This window comes from Phyllostomus hastatus, unplaced genomic scaffold (assembly GCF_019186645.2).
Source record: "Phyllostomus hastatus isolate PE091 unplaced genomic scaffold, TTU_PhHast_1.1 phas_scaffold_55, whole genome shotgun sequence".
Classification (NCBI taxonomy): domain Eukaryota; kingdom Metazoa; phylum Chordata; class Mammalia; order Chiroptera; family Phyllostomidae; genus Phyllostomus; species Phyllostomus hastatus.
The window spans coordinates 2,430,149-2,448,071 of NW_025334035.1; the positions used below are offsets into that span (position 1 = coordinate 2,430,149).

Sequence of the window (17,923 nt, forward strand, 5' to 3'; positions counted from 1 at the left end):
CCTGTACCTTTTCCTGCATTCACCCCTTCCACTCCCCACTGATAACCTTCCATGTGATCGCCATTTCTATGATCCTGTTCTTGTTCTAGTTCTTTGCTTAGTTTTTGTTTTTGTTTTTTTAGCTTCAGTTGTTGAATGCTATGCATTTGTTGTCATTTTACTATTCATTGTTTTTATCTTCTTTTTTTAAACAAATCCCTTTAATGTTTCATATACTAAGGGCTGGGTGATGATGAACTCTTTTAACTTGACCTTATCTGGGAAGCACTTTATCTGCCCTTCCATTCTAAATGATAACTTTGCTGGATAGAGTAATCTTCAATGTAGGTCCTTGCCTTTCATGAATTTGAATATTTCTCCAGCCCCTTCTTGCCTGTAAGATTTCTTTTGAGAAATCAGCTGATAGTCTTATGGGAAATCCTTTGTAGGTAACTGTCTCCTTCTTGCTTGCTTATCTTTAATATTGGGTAATGTAATTATGATGCACCTTGGTGTGTGCTTCCTTGGGTCCAACTCCTCTGGGACTCTCTGAGCTTCCTGGACTTCCTGGAAGTCTATTTCCTTTACCAGCTTGGGGAAGTTCTCCTTCATTATTTTTTCAAATAAGTTTTCCATTTCTTGCTCTTCGTCTTCTCCTTATGGCACACCTATGATTCAGATGTTGAAACATTTAAAGTTGTCCTGGAGGTTCCTAAGTCTCTCCTCAATTTTTTTTTTATTTTTGTTTCTTCATTCTGTTCTGGTTGAATGTTTATTTCTTCCTTCTGCTCCAAATAATTGATTTGAGTCTGACTTTCCTTCCCTTCACTGTTGGTTCCCTGTATATTTTTCTTTATTTCACTTTTCATAGCCTTCACTCTTTTCTCTATTTTGCGATCATACTCAACCATTTCTGTGAGCATCCTAATTACCAGTGATTTGAACTGTGCATCTGATAGGTTGGCTATCTCTTCATTACTTAGTTCTATTTCTGGAACTTTGATCTGTTCTTTCATTTGGGCCATATTTTTTTGTCTCAGCATGCCTATTACCTTGTAAGGGGCGGAGCCTTAGGTATTTGACAGGGCAGGGCAACCCATGTGTTGCGCGTGGGTCACCGGCCAGCAGTGACCACGGAACGCTGTGGATGGCTCGACGATAAACACGCGAGAAAAAACATGCACAGAGACAAACTAGTTTCTGTGGAGAAGTAGGGACGAAATGGCCACCCCTTCTAGTGAGGAGCGTGCCAATTTACAGTCCATACCTGCTTTTATTGGGCTCATGCTACATAATAACTCAGGTAAAGTACAATACTCATTAGGGGAAGTAAGGAACTATAGAAAACAAAGAACTCTGCCCGTCTATTGAGTTGGGGGTCAAAGAGCTGTAAGGCTGAGGAACAAACTAGCTTCCTCCTAAGACCCTTCTCATTCAACTGAGAGCATTCTAAACAAAGAAGGTTTCACAGTAATTTACATGTTCTTTCTTAGGCCTGATCACCCCAGGAAATCCGCACTTCCCAGTACCGAGCTGTACTACCCTGTCATTGTTTCAGGCTTAGGTGGAGCACGGGAACTAAGGCCACCGAGAGATAAGATTTTCTTCCAGACACTGAGAACTCAGACTTTGTCAAAGCCGAGGAGTGAGGGTCCATCACCCCCTTTTGCTGCAGCCCCCCAAGTCCTTCTTTTGGGGGGCCTCCCAAAGTGATCATGCCTGGCTTAGGTCGTTCCCCCCGTGGGGAATCTTACCCGTCTTTGGCTAACCGACCAAGCTTTTTGGGGTTCAGCAGCAGAAGCAGCATTCCTGCCAGGAAGATAAGCTTTTATCTCCTTGCCGGCTCACGGTTCCAAGGGCATTCCCTTAGCCTTAGCTAGGCGAGGGTTTCAGCCTCTGATACCAGTCAGGGCGGTTCCCAACACCCATGTCCTGCTCTGTGGCACTATATGTGGAGGAAGGGTCAGAGAGGGAGCAATACTGCTTACTTGGCTCTCTGCCAGCTTTCAGTCACTTCCCCTGCTTCCCACAAGCAAATTGGGCCCATCTGATGCTGATTCCCAGGTGGGTGGGATTGTGTACTTCTAGGACCCTGTGGGTCTCTCCAATGAACTCTCCTATGAGGCTGGGAGCTCCTTTCATCGCCTCAACACCCACATATTTTTACAGCCAGAGGTTTAGAGGCTTTATTTCCCTGCACAGGAATCCTGGGTTGCATGGTCTGTCTTGCTACCCAGTTGTTCCTCCCGGTTTATCCACACACAAATGTGGGACCTCCTGGCCTACCAGCTGCCACTTTGTCACACATCCTTTCTGCCCAGGCTGCTCATCTCCACCCCTCCTACCAGTCTGGATGAATGTTTCTTCTTTAACTCCTTGGTTGTCAGACTTCCATACAGTTTGATTTTCTGGCAGTTCTGGTTGTTGTTGTTGTTGTTGTTGTTTTCTTTCTTTCTTAAATTTGTTGTTGTCCTTCTTTTGGTTGTGGGATGAGACAAAGTGTATCTACCTATATCTCCATCTTGGCCACAAACTATTTTTTAATTGCTATTTAAAATTGCTATTCCTTTGTCATGCTGCAGGTGCATGCAGACCCTCTCAGGTGCCTGAGGGCCCTACCCACAAGTCATTATGAGCACAGCTTAACACATGCCAGGCTTCTCCTCCTACAAGGCACCAGGCCCATCCACCATGCCCTAGACATCTCCTCCTCCCATGGTCCCATGGTCCCATCACCCCAAACCACAGTACAGAGAAGACTGTCAGAGACACCATTCAAACTTAAGGCACATGGGAAACTCATCACCTCCCAGGGTATTTCCATGATGCACTGAATATATGAATCACAGTGGGCAAAAGACTTGCCCCCCAAAATCTCTAAATCATGCTATGCAATTCTCACCAAGCCTCACTTCAAAGCCAGCCCTGATCCTCACTCTGCCTGATGGAAAAGCTATCCGGGGCCCCACAATATCAAGGGACAAGGAAGTGGGTGGCCAAGAACTCTTCCTACAGAAGGGGGAAGTGGCAGGAGATGAGGACACATGTGACCCAAAGCTCCATTGTCCCACCAGAATTCACTTACAAAACACAAATTAGCAGATAAAATTATTAAGGAACTCAAGATGACAACCACAGAGCAACAAACCCCAACAACTTCACAGGCTGTACATCCGTGAGGCTGATGCTGCCTCCTCTCACACTGATTCTCGAGGTACGTGGTGGCAGTACCAGCTCCGTATCCACTCCAGAAGCCTCCTGCCCCACATCTACAGGGGCACCAAGTGCTGTTGGGGCCACAGGAATGTGTCCCACAGGCACTGCTCTGTCCCCAGTGCTCATCCTCTCCCACCTGGACCACCTGCTTCCTTCTTGACCCCATCCAACCATCCTCCACTCACCATCAGGGATCATTCCCAAGCAATGCAAGGACTACCCCTCCTCAAGAACTTTCACTGGCTCATCACTGCCACCTGAACAAGGTCCACATATCTAATAAGCACATTCCAGACCTACCACCATCTTGATATTTTCTCTCTCTACCCTTAAACTTCATCTCCCCTCAGGAAGCCTTTCTGACAAATCACTAAACACATGCTATAAGTTCACATCCACCCTGTCAGCCAGGAGACTCCCCTCCCTCCACCTCATCTAGATGAACTCCTTCCCACCATTCAAGGCACTTTTCATATGTCTGCTCCTCCTTCCCTGGTCAAAATTAACCCCTTACTCCCTTCCTTCAAATGCATTCCACATGCCCTACTTCACTCCATTTCATTCACTCATTCTCCACATAGTTACTAAGTTGTGCTATGTGTAGGACTGCTAAAGGCACTGGGGTACAACTAAAATGAAACTCATTTCTCATAGAACATACATTTGTGAGGAAAAACCAAAAAGCAAATAAGTATGTAAAATATATTGCATGTGATTTGAGCTATAGAGGAAAGTAAAGCAGAAAGGAATGGGGGCTGAGGCTGCAGCTGCAATTTTAAACAGGAAGGGTCAAGAGGCAAGATTTCCCCAGGGGAACTTTTGACCAAATTCCTGAACCAGATGAGAGAACACACCCTGAGGTATCAGGTGAGAACATTGTCCCTGTCAGAGGAAACAGCAGGTGCAAAGGCCCTCAGATGAGACTGTGCCTGGAGTGTTTAAGGAACTGCAAGGAGCTCAGTGAGGATGCAGATAAAGAAGGATACAAGATGAGCACAGAGATGACATGAAACCAAATCTCCAGTGTCCCACAGTCAAAGACCAAGCAAGATCTTGAGTCTAACTCCAAAGACATGGAAACATGACAGGCTTTTGATCAAAACGGACCTGAGAACTGACTTAGTGTTTTTTTTGTGTCTATGTCATTGCCCAGTACATGTGATTTCTATGGGTTTGGGCATCTTGCTTAACTCTGCTTGACTCAGAGAGGTGCCAGCGGGTGCTAGTGGAATCAACAGGTGAATAAACTCAATGCTTTTGGTGCATGTTTCCCACAGGTTGGCTAACTGCGGCCTCACAGCAGAGAGCTGCCAGGAACTGGCCTGTGGGCTGAGTGCCAACAGGAGCCTGACTGAGTTGGACCTGAGCTTCAACAAGATTCTGGACACTGGGGCCCAGCACATTTTCCAGAGGCTGAGAGTGTCCACTGCCAAACTGCAGCACCTGCTGTAATTACTCCTCATTGATGCTTCTTGGAAGGATGGGACACAGAGAAAGTGAGAGCTAGGCAGGATGGAGTGATAGGCTGGAGAGCAGGTAGATGCCCTTGTGCTGAAAGCATCCAGTGTCAGCTAAGGGGGCAAATGGCAGCCTAAGTTAACAATTAGACCTATTGTGTAACTGGAATATTGGGTAATTGTACCACGTTGATATGGGAAGTAGAAAGGTTGGTGAGTGTCACAGAGGAGTGAGAAAACATGACTAGCTGCATCCTTAGTGGTTCCTTAGCTGCAGGAGGAAGTTAAAGTCTCCCAAGTTACTGCAGCCAGACACGTCTTTGTCTTCCTTTGAGGTCACCAAGGACCCCCACAGGGATACAGTACAGAAAGGGAAACCAGACCCCAGTTACCCCAAGGAGGGACCTTGTGAATAATGATGATGAGCCTGTGCAAATCTCTCCCACAGGCTGATCAGATGTGGCCTCACATCTGGCTGCTGCCAGGACCTGGCCTCCATGCTCAGTGACAGCCCCAGCCTGACAGAGCTGGACCTGCAGCAGAACGACCTGGGTGACCTGGGCATGAAGCAGCTCTGTAAAAAGCTTGGGCAGCGCACCTGCCACCTCAGGCTGCTGAGGTAAGGCCCTGTAGGTCCCTGTAGGGCAGAGGGCAGGTACGAGAACATGGAGGAATAAAAAGGGGTGTGAGCCCTGAATTGGACAGGAGAGGTAAAGGGACAGAAAAATGGATTGTCAGCCTGCCATCCCTAGACTTCTGCCACTTACAAGGGCCAAGAGACGTGAGCAGGTCTACACCTGAGACCAGTTTCTTCATCTGTATAATGGAACCTCATATCTATCTATACAGTGATGAAATACAATGCATGTAAAAGCAGGACAGTCCTGGGAGCAGACTTGAGAGGATCAAATGATAACCAGCAGTGAGGCCACATGTCCTAGGGGACTCCCAAGTTCACTTCACACCAGGGTACTCCTCCCTTCCTCACTGCCTCATTTATCATCATTCATTCATTCCATACCTCCATGTGCCAGCCATGCAAAAGACACATGACTACCCACCTCAAGAAATTTTACTGGCTCCTCATTGCACAAGAACAAGGTCCAAATATCTAATAAGCACATTCAACACTTACCGCCAACTTGATATTTTCTATCTTTACCGTCAAACTGTATCAACCCTCAGATGGCCCTTCTCTCAAGTTCATTAAATATTATGTGCTATAGGCTGACACCCACTCTGCCAGCCAGATGACTCCCGTCCTTCCACCTCATCTAGGTGAACTCCTACCTACCTTTCAAGGCACCCCTCATATGTCTGCTCCTTCCCTGCCTGGTCAAAATTCACCCTCCATACCTCTGCCTTCAGCTTCACCCATCATGCCCCCTCTTCACTCTATTTCATTCATTCATTGAACACATACTTATAAGTTCCTACTATGTGTGAGTCACAGCACTAGGTGCTAGGGTTCAATGGAAATGTAAACTCCTTCCTCATGGAACATCCATTCATGAGAACAAACAAAGAGCAAATAAATATGTAAAATATATTTCACGTGATTTGAGCTATGGAGGAAAGTAAAGCAGAAAGGAATGGGGGCTGAGGCTGCAGCTGCAATTTTAAACAGGAAGGGTCAAGAGGCAAGATTTCCCCAGGGGAACTTTTGACCAAATTCCTGAACCAGATGAGAGAACACACCCTGAGGTATCAGGTGAGAACATTGTCCCTGTCAGAGGAAACAGCAGGTGCAAAGGCCCTCAGATGAGACTGTGCCTGGAGTGTTTAAGGAACTGCAAGGAGCTCAGTGAGGATGCAGATAAAGAAGGATACAAGATGAGCACAGAGATGACATGAAACCAAATCTCCAGTGTCCCACAGTCAAACACCAGGACCTTGAATTTAACTCCAAAGACATTGAAACATGGAAGGCTTTGATCAAAACAAACCTAAACTAACCTACTGCTCTTCATTTCTATGTCATCCCCCAGTACCTGTGCATTTCTGGGGTTTGTGGGTCTCACATACCTCTGCCTGACCCAGAGAGGTGCCCGTGGGTGCTACTGGGTATGTGTACTATACAATCAGCAGGTGAGTAAACTCAAGGCTGTCTGTGCACGTCTCCTACAGGCTGGCTGACTGTGGCCTCACAGCAAAGGGCTGCCAGGACCTGGCCTGTGGGCTGAGCAACAACAGGAACCTGACTGAGCTGGACCTGAGCTTCAATGAGCTGCTGGACATCGGAGCCCAGCACCTCTTCAGGAAGCTGAGAGTGTCCACCTGCAAGCTGCAGCGATTGCTGTAATTGCTCCTCATTGACACTACTTGGAAGGATGGGGAAGACAGAAAATGAGAGCTAGGCTGGATGGGGGTGATGGGATGGTGGGCAGGTAGATGCCCTCATGTTGAAATGCACCAAAGCAACCCATGTCAGCTAAGTGGGAGCCTGGCTGGCTGATGCAGTTACAGTTAGACCCAGTGTACAAGTGGAATGTTGGGTAAATTAACCATATACCAAGTTCATATAGAGATTAGCAAGGTAGTGAGACTCATACAGGAATGAGAAACAGTGACTAGCTGCATTCTCAGTGGCTCCTTAGCTACATGCAGGAGAGAGTTAAAATCACCCAGGTTACTACAGCCAGGCATGTCTTTGTCTTCCTTTGATGTCACCAAGGACCTCCACAGGGACACAGGTACTAGAAATGGAAACTAGACCCCAGTTACCCCGAGGAGGGGGGGTCTGGTGAACAATGATGATGGGCCTGTGCAAATCTCTCCCACAGGCTGATCAGATGTGGCCTCACATCTGGCTGCTGCCAGGACCTGGCCTCCATGCTCAGTGACAGCCCCCAGCCCCCAGCCTGACAGAGCTGGACCTGAGGAAGAACAACCTGGGTGACCTTGGCATGAGGCTGCTGTGTAAAGGGCTTGGGCAGCCCACCTGCCAACTCAGGCTCCTGCGGTAAGGCACTGTGGGTCCCTGCAGGGAAGATGGTGGGAAGGAGAGCAAAGAATGGAAAGGAGAGGAGGGCCCTGAAATGGACAGCAGAATAATGAATTGTCAGCCTGCCTTCCCTACCAGCTCCCCTATTTACTTAGGCCCAGGGATGTGGGCAGGTGTCCACTGAGACTCGGTTTTCTCATCTGTCTATTGGAACTGTCATATCCACCTCATAGACTGTGATGAAATAAAATGCATGTAACACAGGACAGTCCTGGGAGCAGACTTGAGAGGATCAGATGGTAACCACTAGTGAGGCCACATGTTCTTGGGGACTCCCAGGTTCACTTCCTCACTCCAAGGCAGTTTTCCCTTCCTTCCTTCATTGCCTCACTCATCATCATTCATCATCATTCATTCATTCATTCCATACCTCTCATGCCAAGCAATGCAAATAACACATGACTACCCCCAGCTCAGGAATATTTACTGGCTCCTCATTACCACCAGAACAAGGTTGAAATATCTAATAAGCACTTTCAAGGTATACCACTATCTAGTTATTTTCTATCTTTACCCTCAAACTTCTCCCCTCTGGTAGCCTGTCTCTCAACGTCACTAAACATGTTCTGTAAGCTCACATCCACTCTCCAGAGAGATGACTCCTGTCCTTCCACCTCATCTAGGTGTACTCTTACCCACCTTTCAAGACACCTCATATGTCTGCTCCTTCCCTGCCTGGTCAAAATTCACCCTCCATACCTCTGCCTTCAGCTTCACCCATCATGCCCCTCTTCACTCTATTTCATTCATTCATTGAACACATACTTATAAGTTCCTACTATGTGTGAGACACAGCACTAGGTGCTAGGGTTCAATGGAAATGTAAACTCCTTCCTCATGGAACATCCATTCATGAGAACAAACAAAGAGCAAATAAATATGTAAAATATATTTCACGTGATTTGAGCTATGGAGGAAAGTAAAGCAGAAAGGAATGGGGGGGCTGAGGCTGCAGCTGCAATTTTAAACAGGAAGGGTCAAGAGGCAAGATTTCCCCAGGGGAACTTTTGACCAAATTCCTGAACCAGATGAGAGAACACACCCTGAGGTATCAGGTGAGAACATTGTCCCTGTCAGAGGAAACAGCAGGTGCAAAGGCCCTCAGATGAGACTGTGCCTGGAGTGTTTAAGGAACTGCAAGGAGCTCAGTGAGGATGCAGATAAAGAAGGATACAAGATGAGCACAGAGATGACATGAAACCAAATCTCCAGTGTCCCACAGTCAAACACCAGGACCTTGAATTTAATTCCAAAGACATTGAAACATGGAAGGCTTTGATCAAAACAAACCTAAACTAACCTACTGTTCTTCATTTCTATGTCATCCCCCAGTACCTGTGCATTTCTGGGGTTTGTGGGTCTCACATACCTCTGCCTGACCCAGAGTGGTGTCAGTGGGTGCTAGTCGGTGTTTGTACTGTAGAATCATTAGGTAAATAAAGTTAAAGCTATCTGTGCATGTCTCCCACAGGTTGGCTGACCACCACCTCACTGCAGAAGTGTACCAGGACATGTCCTGTGGGTTGAGTACCAACAGGAACCTGAGGGAGCTGGACCTGAGCTTCAACAAGCTCCAAGACACCGGAGCCCAGCACCTTTTCCAGAAACTAAGAGTGTCCACTTGCAAGCTGCAGCGACTGCTGTAATTGCTCTTCATTCACACTCTTAGAAGGTTGGGGCAGAAAGTGAGAGCTAGGCAGGATGGGATGATGGGGTGAGGAGGAAGTAGATACCCTGAAGTTGAAACTCACCAAGCATCCCATGTCAGCTAAGTGGACATTTGGCTGGCTGATGAATTAACAGTTAAATTCAGTATACAAGTGGAACATTGGGCAAATTAAATGCACCAAGTTGATATGGAGAGTAGTGAAGTTGGTGAGTGTCACCCAGGAGTCAGAAACAGTCACTAGCTGCATCCTTAATGGCTCATTAGCTGCAAGAAAAAGTTAAAGTCTCCCAAGTTACTGAGCCAGACACGTCTTTGTCTTCCTTTGATGTCACCAAGGACCCCCACAGGGACACAGTACAGAAAAGGAAACCAGACCCCTGGTACACCAAGAAGAGGGCCTTGTGAACAATGATGATGGGCCTGTGCAAATCTCTCCCACAGGCTGATCAGGTGTGGCCTCACATCTGGCTGCTGCCAGGACCTGGCCTCCATGCTTAGTGACAGCCCCAGCCTGACAGAGCTGGACCTGAGGAAGAATGACCTGGGTGACTATGGCATGAAGCAGCTCTGTAAAGGGCTTGGGCAGCGCACCTGCCAATTCAGGCTCCTGCGGTAAGGCACTTGGGTCCCTGCAGGGCAGAGGGTGGGAAGGAGAGCAAAGATTAGACAAGGTGTGGGGCCCTGAGACAGAGGGAATAAAGGGACAGCAAATGAATACTTGACTGCTTGCCTTACCAGCCCCTCCACTTACCTGGGCTCAGAGATGCAGGCAGGTCTTCAGATAAGACTCAGTTTTCTCATCTGTCTATTGGAACTGTCATATCCACCTCATAGACTGTGATGAAATAAAATGAAAGTAACACAAGAACAGTTCTTAGAACACAGTTGAGAGAATCAGATGATAACCACTAGTGAGGCCACATGTTCTTGGGGACTCCCAGGTTCACTTCCTCACTCCAGGGCTGTCCTCCCTTTCTTCACTGCCTCATTCATTCATTCATTCATTCATTCCATACTTCCCATGTACCAAGCAATGCAAATAACACATGACTACCCCCAGCTCAGGAATATTTACTGGCTCCACATTGCCACTAGAACAAGGTCCAAATATCTAATAAGCACTTTCAAGGTATACCACTATCTAGTTATTTTCTATCTTTACCCTCAAACTTCTCCCCTCTGGTAGCCTGTCTCTCAACATCACTAAATATGTTCTGTAAGCTCATTCCACTCCACCAGCCAGGAGACTCCCCTCCTTCCACCTCATCTAGGTGAACTCCTACCTACCTTTCAAGGCACCCCTCATATGTCTGCTCCTTCCCTGCCTGGTCAAAATTCACCCTCCATACCTCTGCCTTCAGCTTCACCCATCATGCCCCTCTTCACTCTATTTCATTCATTCATTGAACACATACTTATAAGTTCCTACTATGTGTGAGACACAGCACTAGGTGCTAGGGTTCAATGGAAATGTAAACTCCTTCCTCATGGAACATCCATTCATGAGAACAAACAAAGAGCAAATAAATATGTAAAATATATTTCATGTGATTTGAGCTATGGAGGAAAGTAAAGCAGAAAGGAATGGGGGCTGAGGCTGCAGCTGCAATTTTAAACAGGAAGGGTCAAGAGGCAAGATTTCCCCAGGGGAACTTTTGACCAAATTCCTGAACCAGATGAGAGAACACACCCTGAGGTATCAGGTGAGAACATTGTCCCTGTCAGAGGAAACAGCAGGTGCAAAGGCCCTCAGATGAGACTGTGCCTGGAGTGTTTAAGGAACTGCAAGGAGCTCAGTGAGGATGCAGATAAAGAAGGATACAAGATGAGCACAGAGATGACATGAAACCAAATCTCCAGTGTCCCACAGTCAAACACCAGGACCTTGAGTTTAACTCCAAAGACATTGAAACATGGAAGGCTTTGATCAAAACAAACCTAAACTAACCTACTGTTCTTCATTTCTATGTCATCCCCCAGTACCTGTGCATTTCTGGGGTTTGTGGGTCTCACATACCTCTGCCTGACCCAGAGAGGTGCCCATGGGTGCTACTGGGTATGTGTACTATACAATCAGCAGGTGAGTAAACTCAAGGCTGTCTGTGCACGTCTCCCACAGGCTGGCTGACTGTGGCCTCACAGCAAAGGGCTGCCAGGACCTGGCCTGTGGGCTGAGCACCAACAGGAACCTGACTGAGCTGGACCTGAGCTTCAATGAGCTGCTGGACATCGGAGCCCAGCACCTCTTCAGGAAGCTGAGAGTGTCCACCTGCAAGCTGCAGCGATTGCTGTAATTGCTCCTCATTGACACTACTTGGAAGGATGGGGAAGACAGAAAATGAGAGCTAGGCTGGATGGGGTGATGGGATGGTGGGCAGGTAGATGCCCTCATGTTGAAATGCACCAAAGCAACCCATGTCAGCTAAGTGGGAGCCTGGCTGGCTGATGCAGTTACAGTTAGACCCAGTGTACAAGTGGAATGTTGGGTAAATTAACCATATACCAAGTTCATATAGAGATTAGCAAGGTAGTGAGACTCATACAGGAATGAGAAACAGTGACTAGCTGCATTCTCAGTGGCTCCTTAGCTACATGCAGGAGAGAGTTAAAATCACCCAGGTTACTACAGCCAGGCATGTCTTTGTCTTCCTTTGATGTCACCAAGGACCTCCACAGGGACACAGGTACTAGAAATGGAAACTAGACCCCCAGTTACCCCGAGGAGGGGGGGTCTGGTGAACAATGATGATGGGCCTGTGCAAATCTCTCCCACAGGCTGATCAGATGTGGCCTCACATCTGGCTGCTGCCAGGACCTGGCCTCCATGCTCAGTGACAGCCCCAGCCCCAGCCTGACAGAGCTGGACCTGAGGAAGAACAACCTGGGTGACCTTGGCATGAGGCTGCTGTGTAAAGGGCTTGGGCAGCCCACCTGCCAACTCAGGCTCCTGCGGTAAGGCACTGTGGGTCCCTGCAGGGAAGATGGTGGGAAGGAGAGCAAAGAATGGAAAGGAGAGGAGGGCCCTGAAATGGACAGCAGAATAATGAATTGTCAGCCTGCCTTCCCTACCAGCTCCCCTATTTACTTAGGCCCAGGGATGTGGGCAGGTGTCCACTGAGACTCGGTTTTCTCATCTGTCTATTGGAACTGTCATATCCACCTCATAGACTGTGATGAAATAAAATGCATGTAACACAGGACAGTCCTGGGAGCAGACTTGAGAGGATCAGATGGTAACCACTAGTGAGGCCACATGTTCTTGGGGACTCCCAGGTTCACTTCCTCACTCCAAGGCAGTTTTCCCTTCCTTCCTTCATTGCCTCACTCATCATCATTCATCATCATTCATTCATTCACTGCATGACCACCACTTGCCAAGGTACAGAGACAGGCACTGCCCTCCTAAATCTCAAACTCCGGTGTGAATCAGGTAGTGATAACCACGCATATTTACACCCAGTGTGTATTTCTAAGCTCTGTGGAGATTGGGTAGGAGTAGTGCACTATGTTATGGGAATGTAACATGGGGAGAGATGGAATTAGACAGAGGGGTAGGGAGGGCTTTCTGTGGAATAAAATCAGGCCCAGATCTGAAGCAGAAAGAGCAGTTGACCAGGCCCAGGCAGGGGTCACAGTCCAGGTGAAGAGCAGAGCACTGGGGAGACCCCAGGAGAGGCACAGGCTCAAAGCCCTGGAGCCATGTGTGGCTGCAGTACAGGGACCCTTAATCTCACACTGCCTCTAGGCCTCTTCCTCTCTCCTCTGCAGTCTGAAAACAAACCCACAGGCTGTTTCTGGCAACATTTCCCTGCAGCTCTGGCTGGGGCCCCGTCACACACTCTCAGAGCTGCCAGGGCTCCAGACCTCACATCCTGACCCTGAGGTCTTGGCTGAGGCTCCAGTTGCTGGTTCTCAGAGGGGACAGGAAAGCTTGAGCCCACAGCCTTTCCTCCTCCAACAGGACCCCCTTTTCTCCAACTCAGAGCAGCAGCAAGGGCAGGATAGCAGGGGTTAAATACTCTACATGTAGGTCCCCAAAGCCAGCTCTGACCCTTCACACCCAAGGGAGCTCCAGTCCAAGGGGCTGGCACCTTCACACCCCAGCCCCTATCCACTGGGCACCTGTGGCTGCCAGAAGCCCTGTATGTTGAAGGGCCTCTCCAGAGTGGGGTCTGACTGTACATCTGCGTTATTGCCCCACTCATCAGTTACTGGTCACCTCTTGGTGGCCTCAGAGCAGCTTGCTCTTGAATGTCCTGCAAAGGTTTCTGTCCCCTCCTTCCTTCCTCGATCCCCAGGATTTTGCTGACAGGGAGTCCCTCCTACATAATGGCCCCATGCCCTCCCCAGGGGAGAGCTGCTCTGACAGCAGTAATGAGTATAGTGTGTGCCCTTTACAGGGAGCATGGTCTTCTATGCTCATTTCCATGGTTCACAATAGGCAGAGCAGGGCCATCCTGTTGTAGACGAGGACATGGAAACCCAAAGAGGACAGCAACTCCAAAATCCAACAGACACCCCAAGACACAAGGCCCATGAGAACAGGAACAGGGCTCTCTCTTTCCAGAAAACCTTACAGCCTCTAAGAAGAAAATCCCAGGACCTACTCATCTGTGGTCATTTTGAGGCCATGGGGACAGGCTGTCCTCCAGGGTCTGCTGTGAAGTGCTGCCCACTTCCCTTCCAGGAATGAAGACAGAACCCCAGACCCTGGGAGTGCTGCCAGCAGCCAGCTACAGGGATGGCCTCTCACAACTGGGGCCTCTCACACAAAGGGCCTGAGCTGAGTTCTGAAAGATGGAAGGGCTTAGCTGGTCAGAGGAGGGCCAGTTCCAGGCAGAGGTAGAGGCTCTGATCTGAGCTCCCTGGAGGAATAGAGGAGGTCGGGGATTAGGAACACTGCTACTGTAATGTGTTAGTACAAGCATCCCTGCGAACTTATTCAAAATGCAAATCTTAGTCCCCACAATATCTGGGACCACCGTTCCTGGGATGGCCTGTGTCCAGTGACTGACCACTGTTAGGATATAAACACCAAGCCCCTCCTCCCAGTATGGAGCAGCTCTGGAGGGTCACCCCCACATCAGAAGTCCCATGGAGTCAGCTATGTCCCTGGAGACTGCATCACAGCCCAACTTGGGCTGTAATGCCCAAGGGCAGTCCATCTGCCCAATCCTATTCCCTCCCTTCCTTTGCCCTGGGGTTCACCCAGAAGCACATCTTATAAACCTCCCAATGCTATTTTCAATCTCAGAACATGATTTCAGGGACTCCAACCTACAATTGGTTCCTGTGGGAGGTAGAAGATGCCATGATTCTGGGCTCTGAGGACCATGAGGTCATGTGGGGTCCCAGGATAACCAGCCTTCCTTTGTGCTTACAGCGTGGATGTGACCCAGCTGAGTAACAAGGTGAAAAAGATGCTGAGGGACCTGAAGCAAAATAAGCCTCAGGTTGAAGTTGATCTACAGACAGGGACCACAGGAGGGATACAGAGAGGTTGGAGGCAGAGACAGACTAAAGCAGGAGGAAGACAAAAACCCACAGGAGTCCTGGACCTGGATCAGCCCAAGAGCGTTCTGTATCATTCCCAGTACACTGGTGCAGCTTCTTCTGAGATTTCAAGGAGTATGAACCCCTCTGTGTCCAGGAGGAAAAGACTGAGTCTCCCTAAAGAGGCCCCGGGTAAAGGACAGATGGATGATGACACATCTCCACTCAAACGGCACAGATCAGAATCAGGTACTTTGAAGGGGACAGGGAGGCAGCATCATTAATTGGGACAGGGGTGCAGGGATGTGGAAGGTCATCCCCTACATCCCCCTGCCTCTGGTGTGGGACATGCCAAAATGTCCCCTAAGACAGCCAGGGCGAGAACATTCGCACCTAGAACCTTACAAGATCTCTGCTTCCCTCTCTCCCAGCCTCAGGGGCTGAGGCCCCTCCTCTCCAAGCATCAATGGCATGTCTCAGACTCTGACCAGGGCCCAGTCTCCCATGGCCCACGCTGGGCTTCTGAGGCCTAAGAGTCCCCTCTTCATTCCTGCCCATCCATTTTATACCCAGGTTCCTCTCACAAGCTATGTTCCTGATAGATGCTGGGAATAGCAATACCTCTGGACCAGTGGGAAGGGGGAGGTGGAAGGGTGTGGTCAGGGGGCAGCAGTGTTGGCCTCCTCACACAGCAGGCAGGCTGCCCCAGGAGCAGGGACAGAGGCTCCAGACACACTGCCTGCCAAGGTCCAGGCAGACTGGCCTTGGGAAGGGCCTTCCATGAGGGAGCATAGGGTGTGGGGGAACCAGACAGGGGAACCTAAAGCTGACCACCACACCACTATTCCAGAGAAGAGCTACCCTCACATAGCGCAGGTGGAAGCCTTCTGTCTGTCTTCTCCCTCTAGGGTCTGAAGATGACTTCTGGGGCCCCGCAGGGCCTGTGACTCCAGAGGTGGTTGACAGAGGCAGGAGTCTGTACCGGTGAGTGAGGGGACTCGCTCTGCCAGGACAGTCTACCTCAAGCCCCGCCTTCCCCACACAGATTCCCAACAGACTCTCCACACCCCATTCACAGCCACTGGGTCTCCTCCATTGCCAAGCCAACAGGCAGAGGCAGGGCTAAGATACTAAGTTGGTGATTTTATTATAGAAAAAGAGGTTTTATTATGAAAAGTTACAAAGAAACACAAAAATAGAGTCTAAAGAAGTTCCACTTACCAATTACTCATGTCTAACAGTTGTTTTACCATATTTGTTTCAACTCTTCACTTCCCCGCATTTTGTTTTTATAATATTTTAAATCTAAGTGATTATCCTTAAATATTTTGTGATGAACTTTGAAAAATACACATAAAGGCCTTTTCTTCCATAACCACAACACCACTATCATATCTAACAATGTTTATAAGTTATTTCCCTGTCACCTAACACCCAGTCTGTATTCAGATCTGCTCAGTTGTCCAAGATGTGTCCTTGCAGGTGGTCTCTTCCAATCAGGATCCAGACAAAGTCCCTTCATTGTATTTGGTTTGCTATGTCTCACAAATCTCATTCCATCTACATGTTCCTGCTTTATAAATATCCCCTCTGTAAAGGACCATACCAGAAATGAGGAGCCCTGACCTGCATGTGGCAGCCCTGCCTCCAAAGGGTTCCCAGTCCTAAGTAATAAACGTCTATAATTTTAGTCCCCAGCTCTTACATCACACAGTGCCATTCCCTGTCACAGGCATGATCTCAGCTGGGAGACAACTTACACACAGACGCTAAACATCCCAGGGACCCACTTTTTACCCACAGGGAACCTGGGTAAAGTGTACGATCTCTGTGTAGTGTTTCCTTAAGCTCCAAGTGGTTATCATTTATATCACCATATAAATTGCTTTAAGTATTGAGAAATGGACCCCTTAAAACAATAACTCTTTTCTATTTTATTATTATTAACATTATTATTATCTCATGATCATTATAGAAACAGCTAACCACACCCACACTTCTATGAGCTGTCAGCACACATTAGGTCACTTATCACTCACAACTCCAGGAGGTGGTGCTATTCTTACTTCCCTTACACATTAGAAAACTGAGATGAGGGATATCAGTGACTTGCTCAGGGATCCACAGTACAGAGCAGAGGGGCCAGGACTTAAACCCACACCCCTCTGACAATGATATCTGAGCTCGCAGCCACCCTGCTGGACACACAGGGCCATGCATGGGGTTGGGCATTCAGTAGGTACTCAGTGAGGTTGTGTAGAGTGAGTAATTCACTGCCTACCTCTCCCTGTTCTCCCAGAGTTTGCTTCCCTGTGGCTGGCTCCTACCCTTGGCCCAACACAGGTCTCCACTTTGTGGTGAGGAGGCCAGTGACCATTGAGATTGAATTCTGTGCCTGGAAAGAGTTCATGAGCCGGATTGTCCCACAGCACAGCTGGATGGTGGCAGGGCCTCTGCTTGACATCAAGGCTGAACCAGGAGCCGTGGCAGCTGTGTACCTCCCTCACTTTATAGATCTCCAAGGTAAGTAGTGGGGGATGTGAAGGGCAGGTGACAGTGGTAAGAATGGGCTTGAAGTGACCTCAGTTGGCAATGTCCTGAGGAGGGAGCTTGTGGCTTCCTTTGACAGACTCAAAGAGGGTTACGGAAATGGAGACATCTTTCTCTCTTATTCCACAAGATTTAGTAAATAATTCAAGCAGCTCGTCAGGAGAAGAACATGGGTGAAGTAGAAACAGAGACCAGTCCCAAGGGGAAAGACTTGGGGTCCAGCGATGCTTGGTTTGACAGATAGGGTCACTAGGGAAAGTTACCTGGAAAAGATTTGGGAGCAAAACAGTGGAGAGGGAGGTGCAAGGTAGCTCAGGGGCTGTAGAGGCCCATTCACATGGGGAAGTTGAGGAGCAGGTGCTGAGGGCTCTGACAACAAGCTGAGACAGGTTAACTACCTCCCACCTGACCATCTATAGACTGATGAATAAGCCACCACAACCAACATCCTTCTCCTTTTGCAAAGTGAGACCTTGGCCCAGGCATCTCCAAGGGCTCTTTCAGGGAGACAGGGGCTTGGCCAGTGGAATCAATAGATTCGGCTGTTACCACCAA

The 17,923-nt window shown here is 48.5% G+C and overlaps 1 protein-coding gene across 2 annotated transcripts in view; it reads left to right on the top strand.

Moving 5' to 3' along the window:
* LOC123809275 (NACHT, LRR and PYD domains-containing protein 1-like) overlaps positions 1–17,923 on the top strand; it is a 65,550-nt gene that overhangs the window by 37,876 nt on the left and 9,751 nt on the right. For both annotated transcript variants that reach the window (XR_006783984.1, XM_045824291.1), the window contains exons 5-11: positions 4,473–4,643; positions 5,101–5,271; positions 11,445–11,615; positions 12,101–12,277; positions 14,709–15,067; positions 15,727–15,802; positions 17,118–17,341. Coding sequence is in view for 1 of the 2 variants with exons in the window: in XM_045824291.1 (XP_045680247.1) it covers positions 4,473–4,643; positions 5,101–5,271; positions 11,445–11,615; positions 12,101–12,277; positions 14,709–15,067; positions 15,727–15,802; positions 17,118–17,341 (1,349 nt within the window). In the remaining variant the exon portion in view is untranslated. The remainder of the gene's footprint in view (positions 1–4,472; positions 4,644–5,100; positions 5,272–11,444; positions 11,616–12,100; positions 12,278–14,708; positions 15,068–15,726; positions 15,803–17,117; positions 17,342–17,923) is intronic.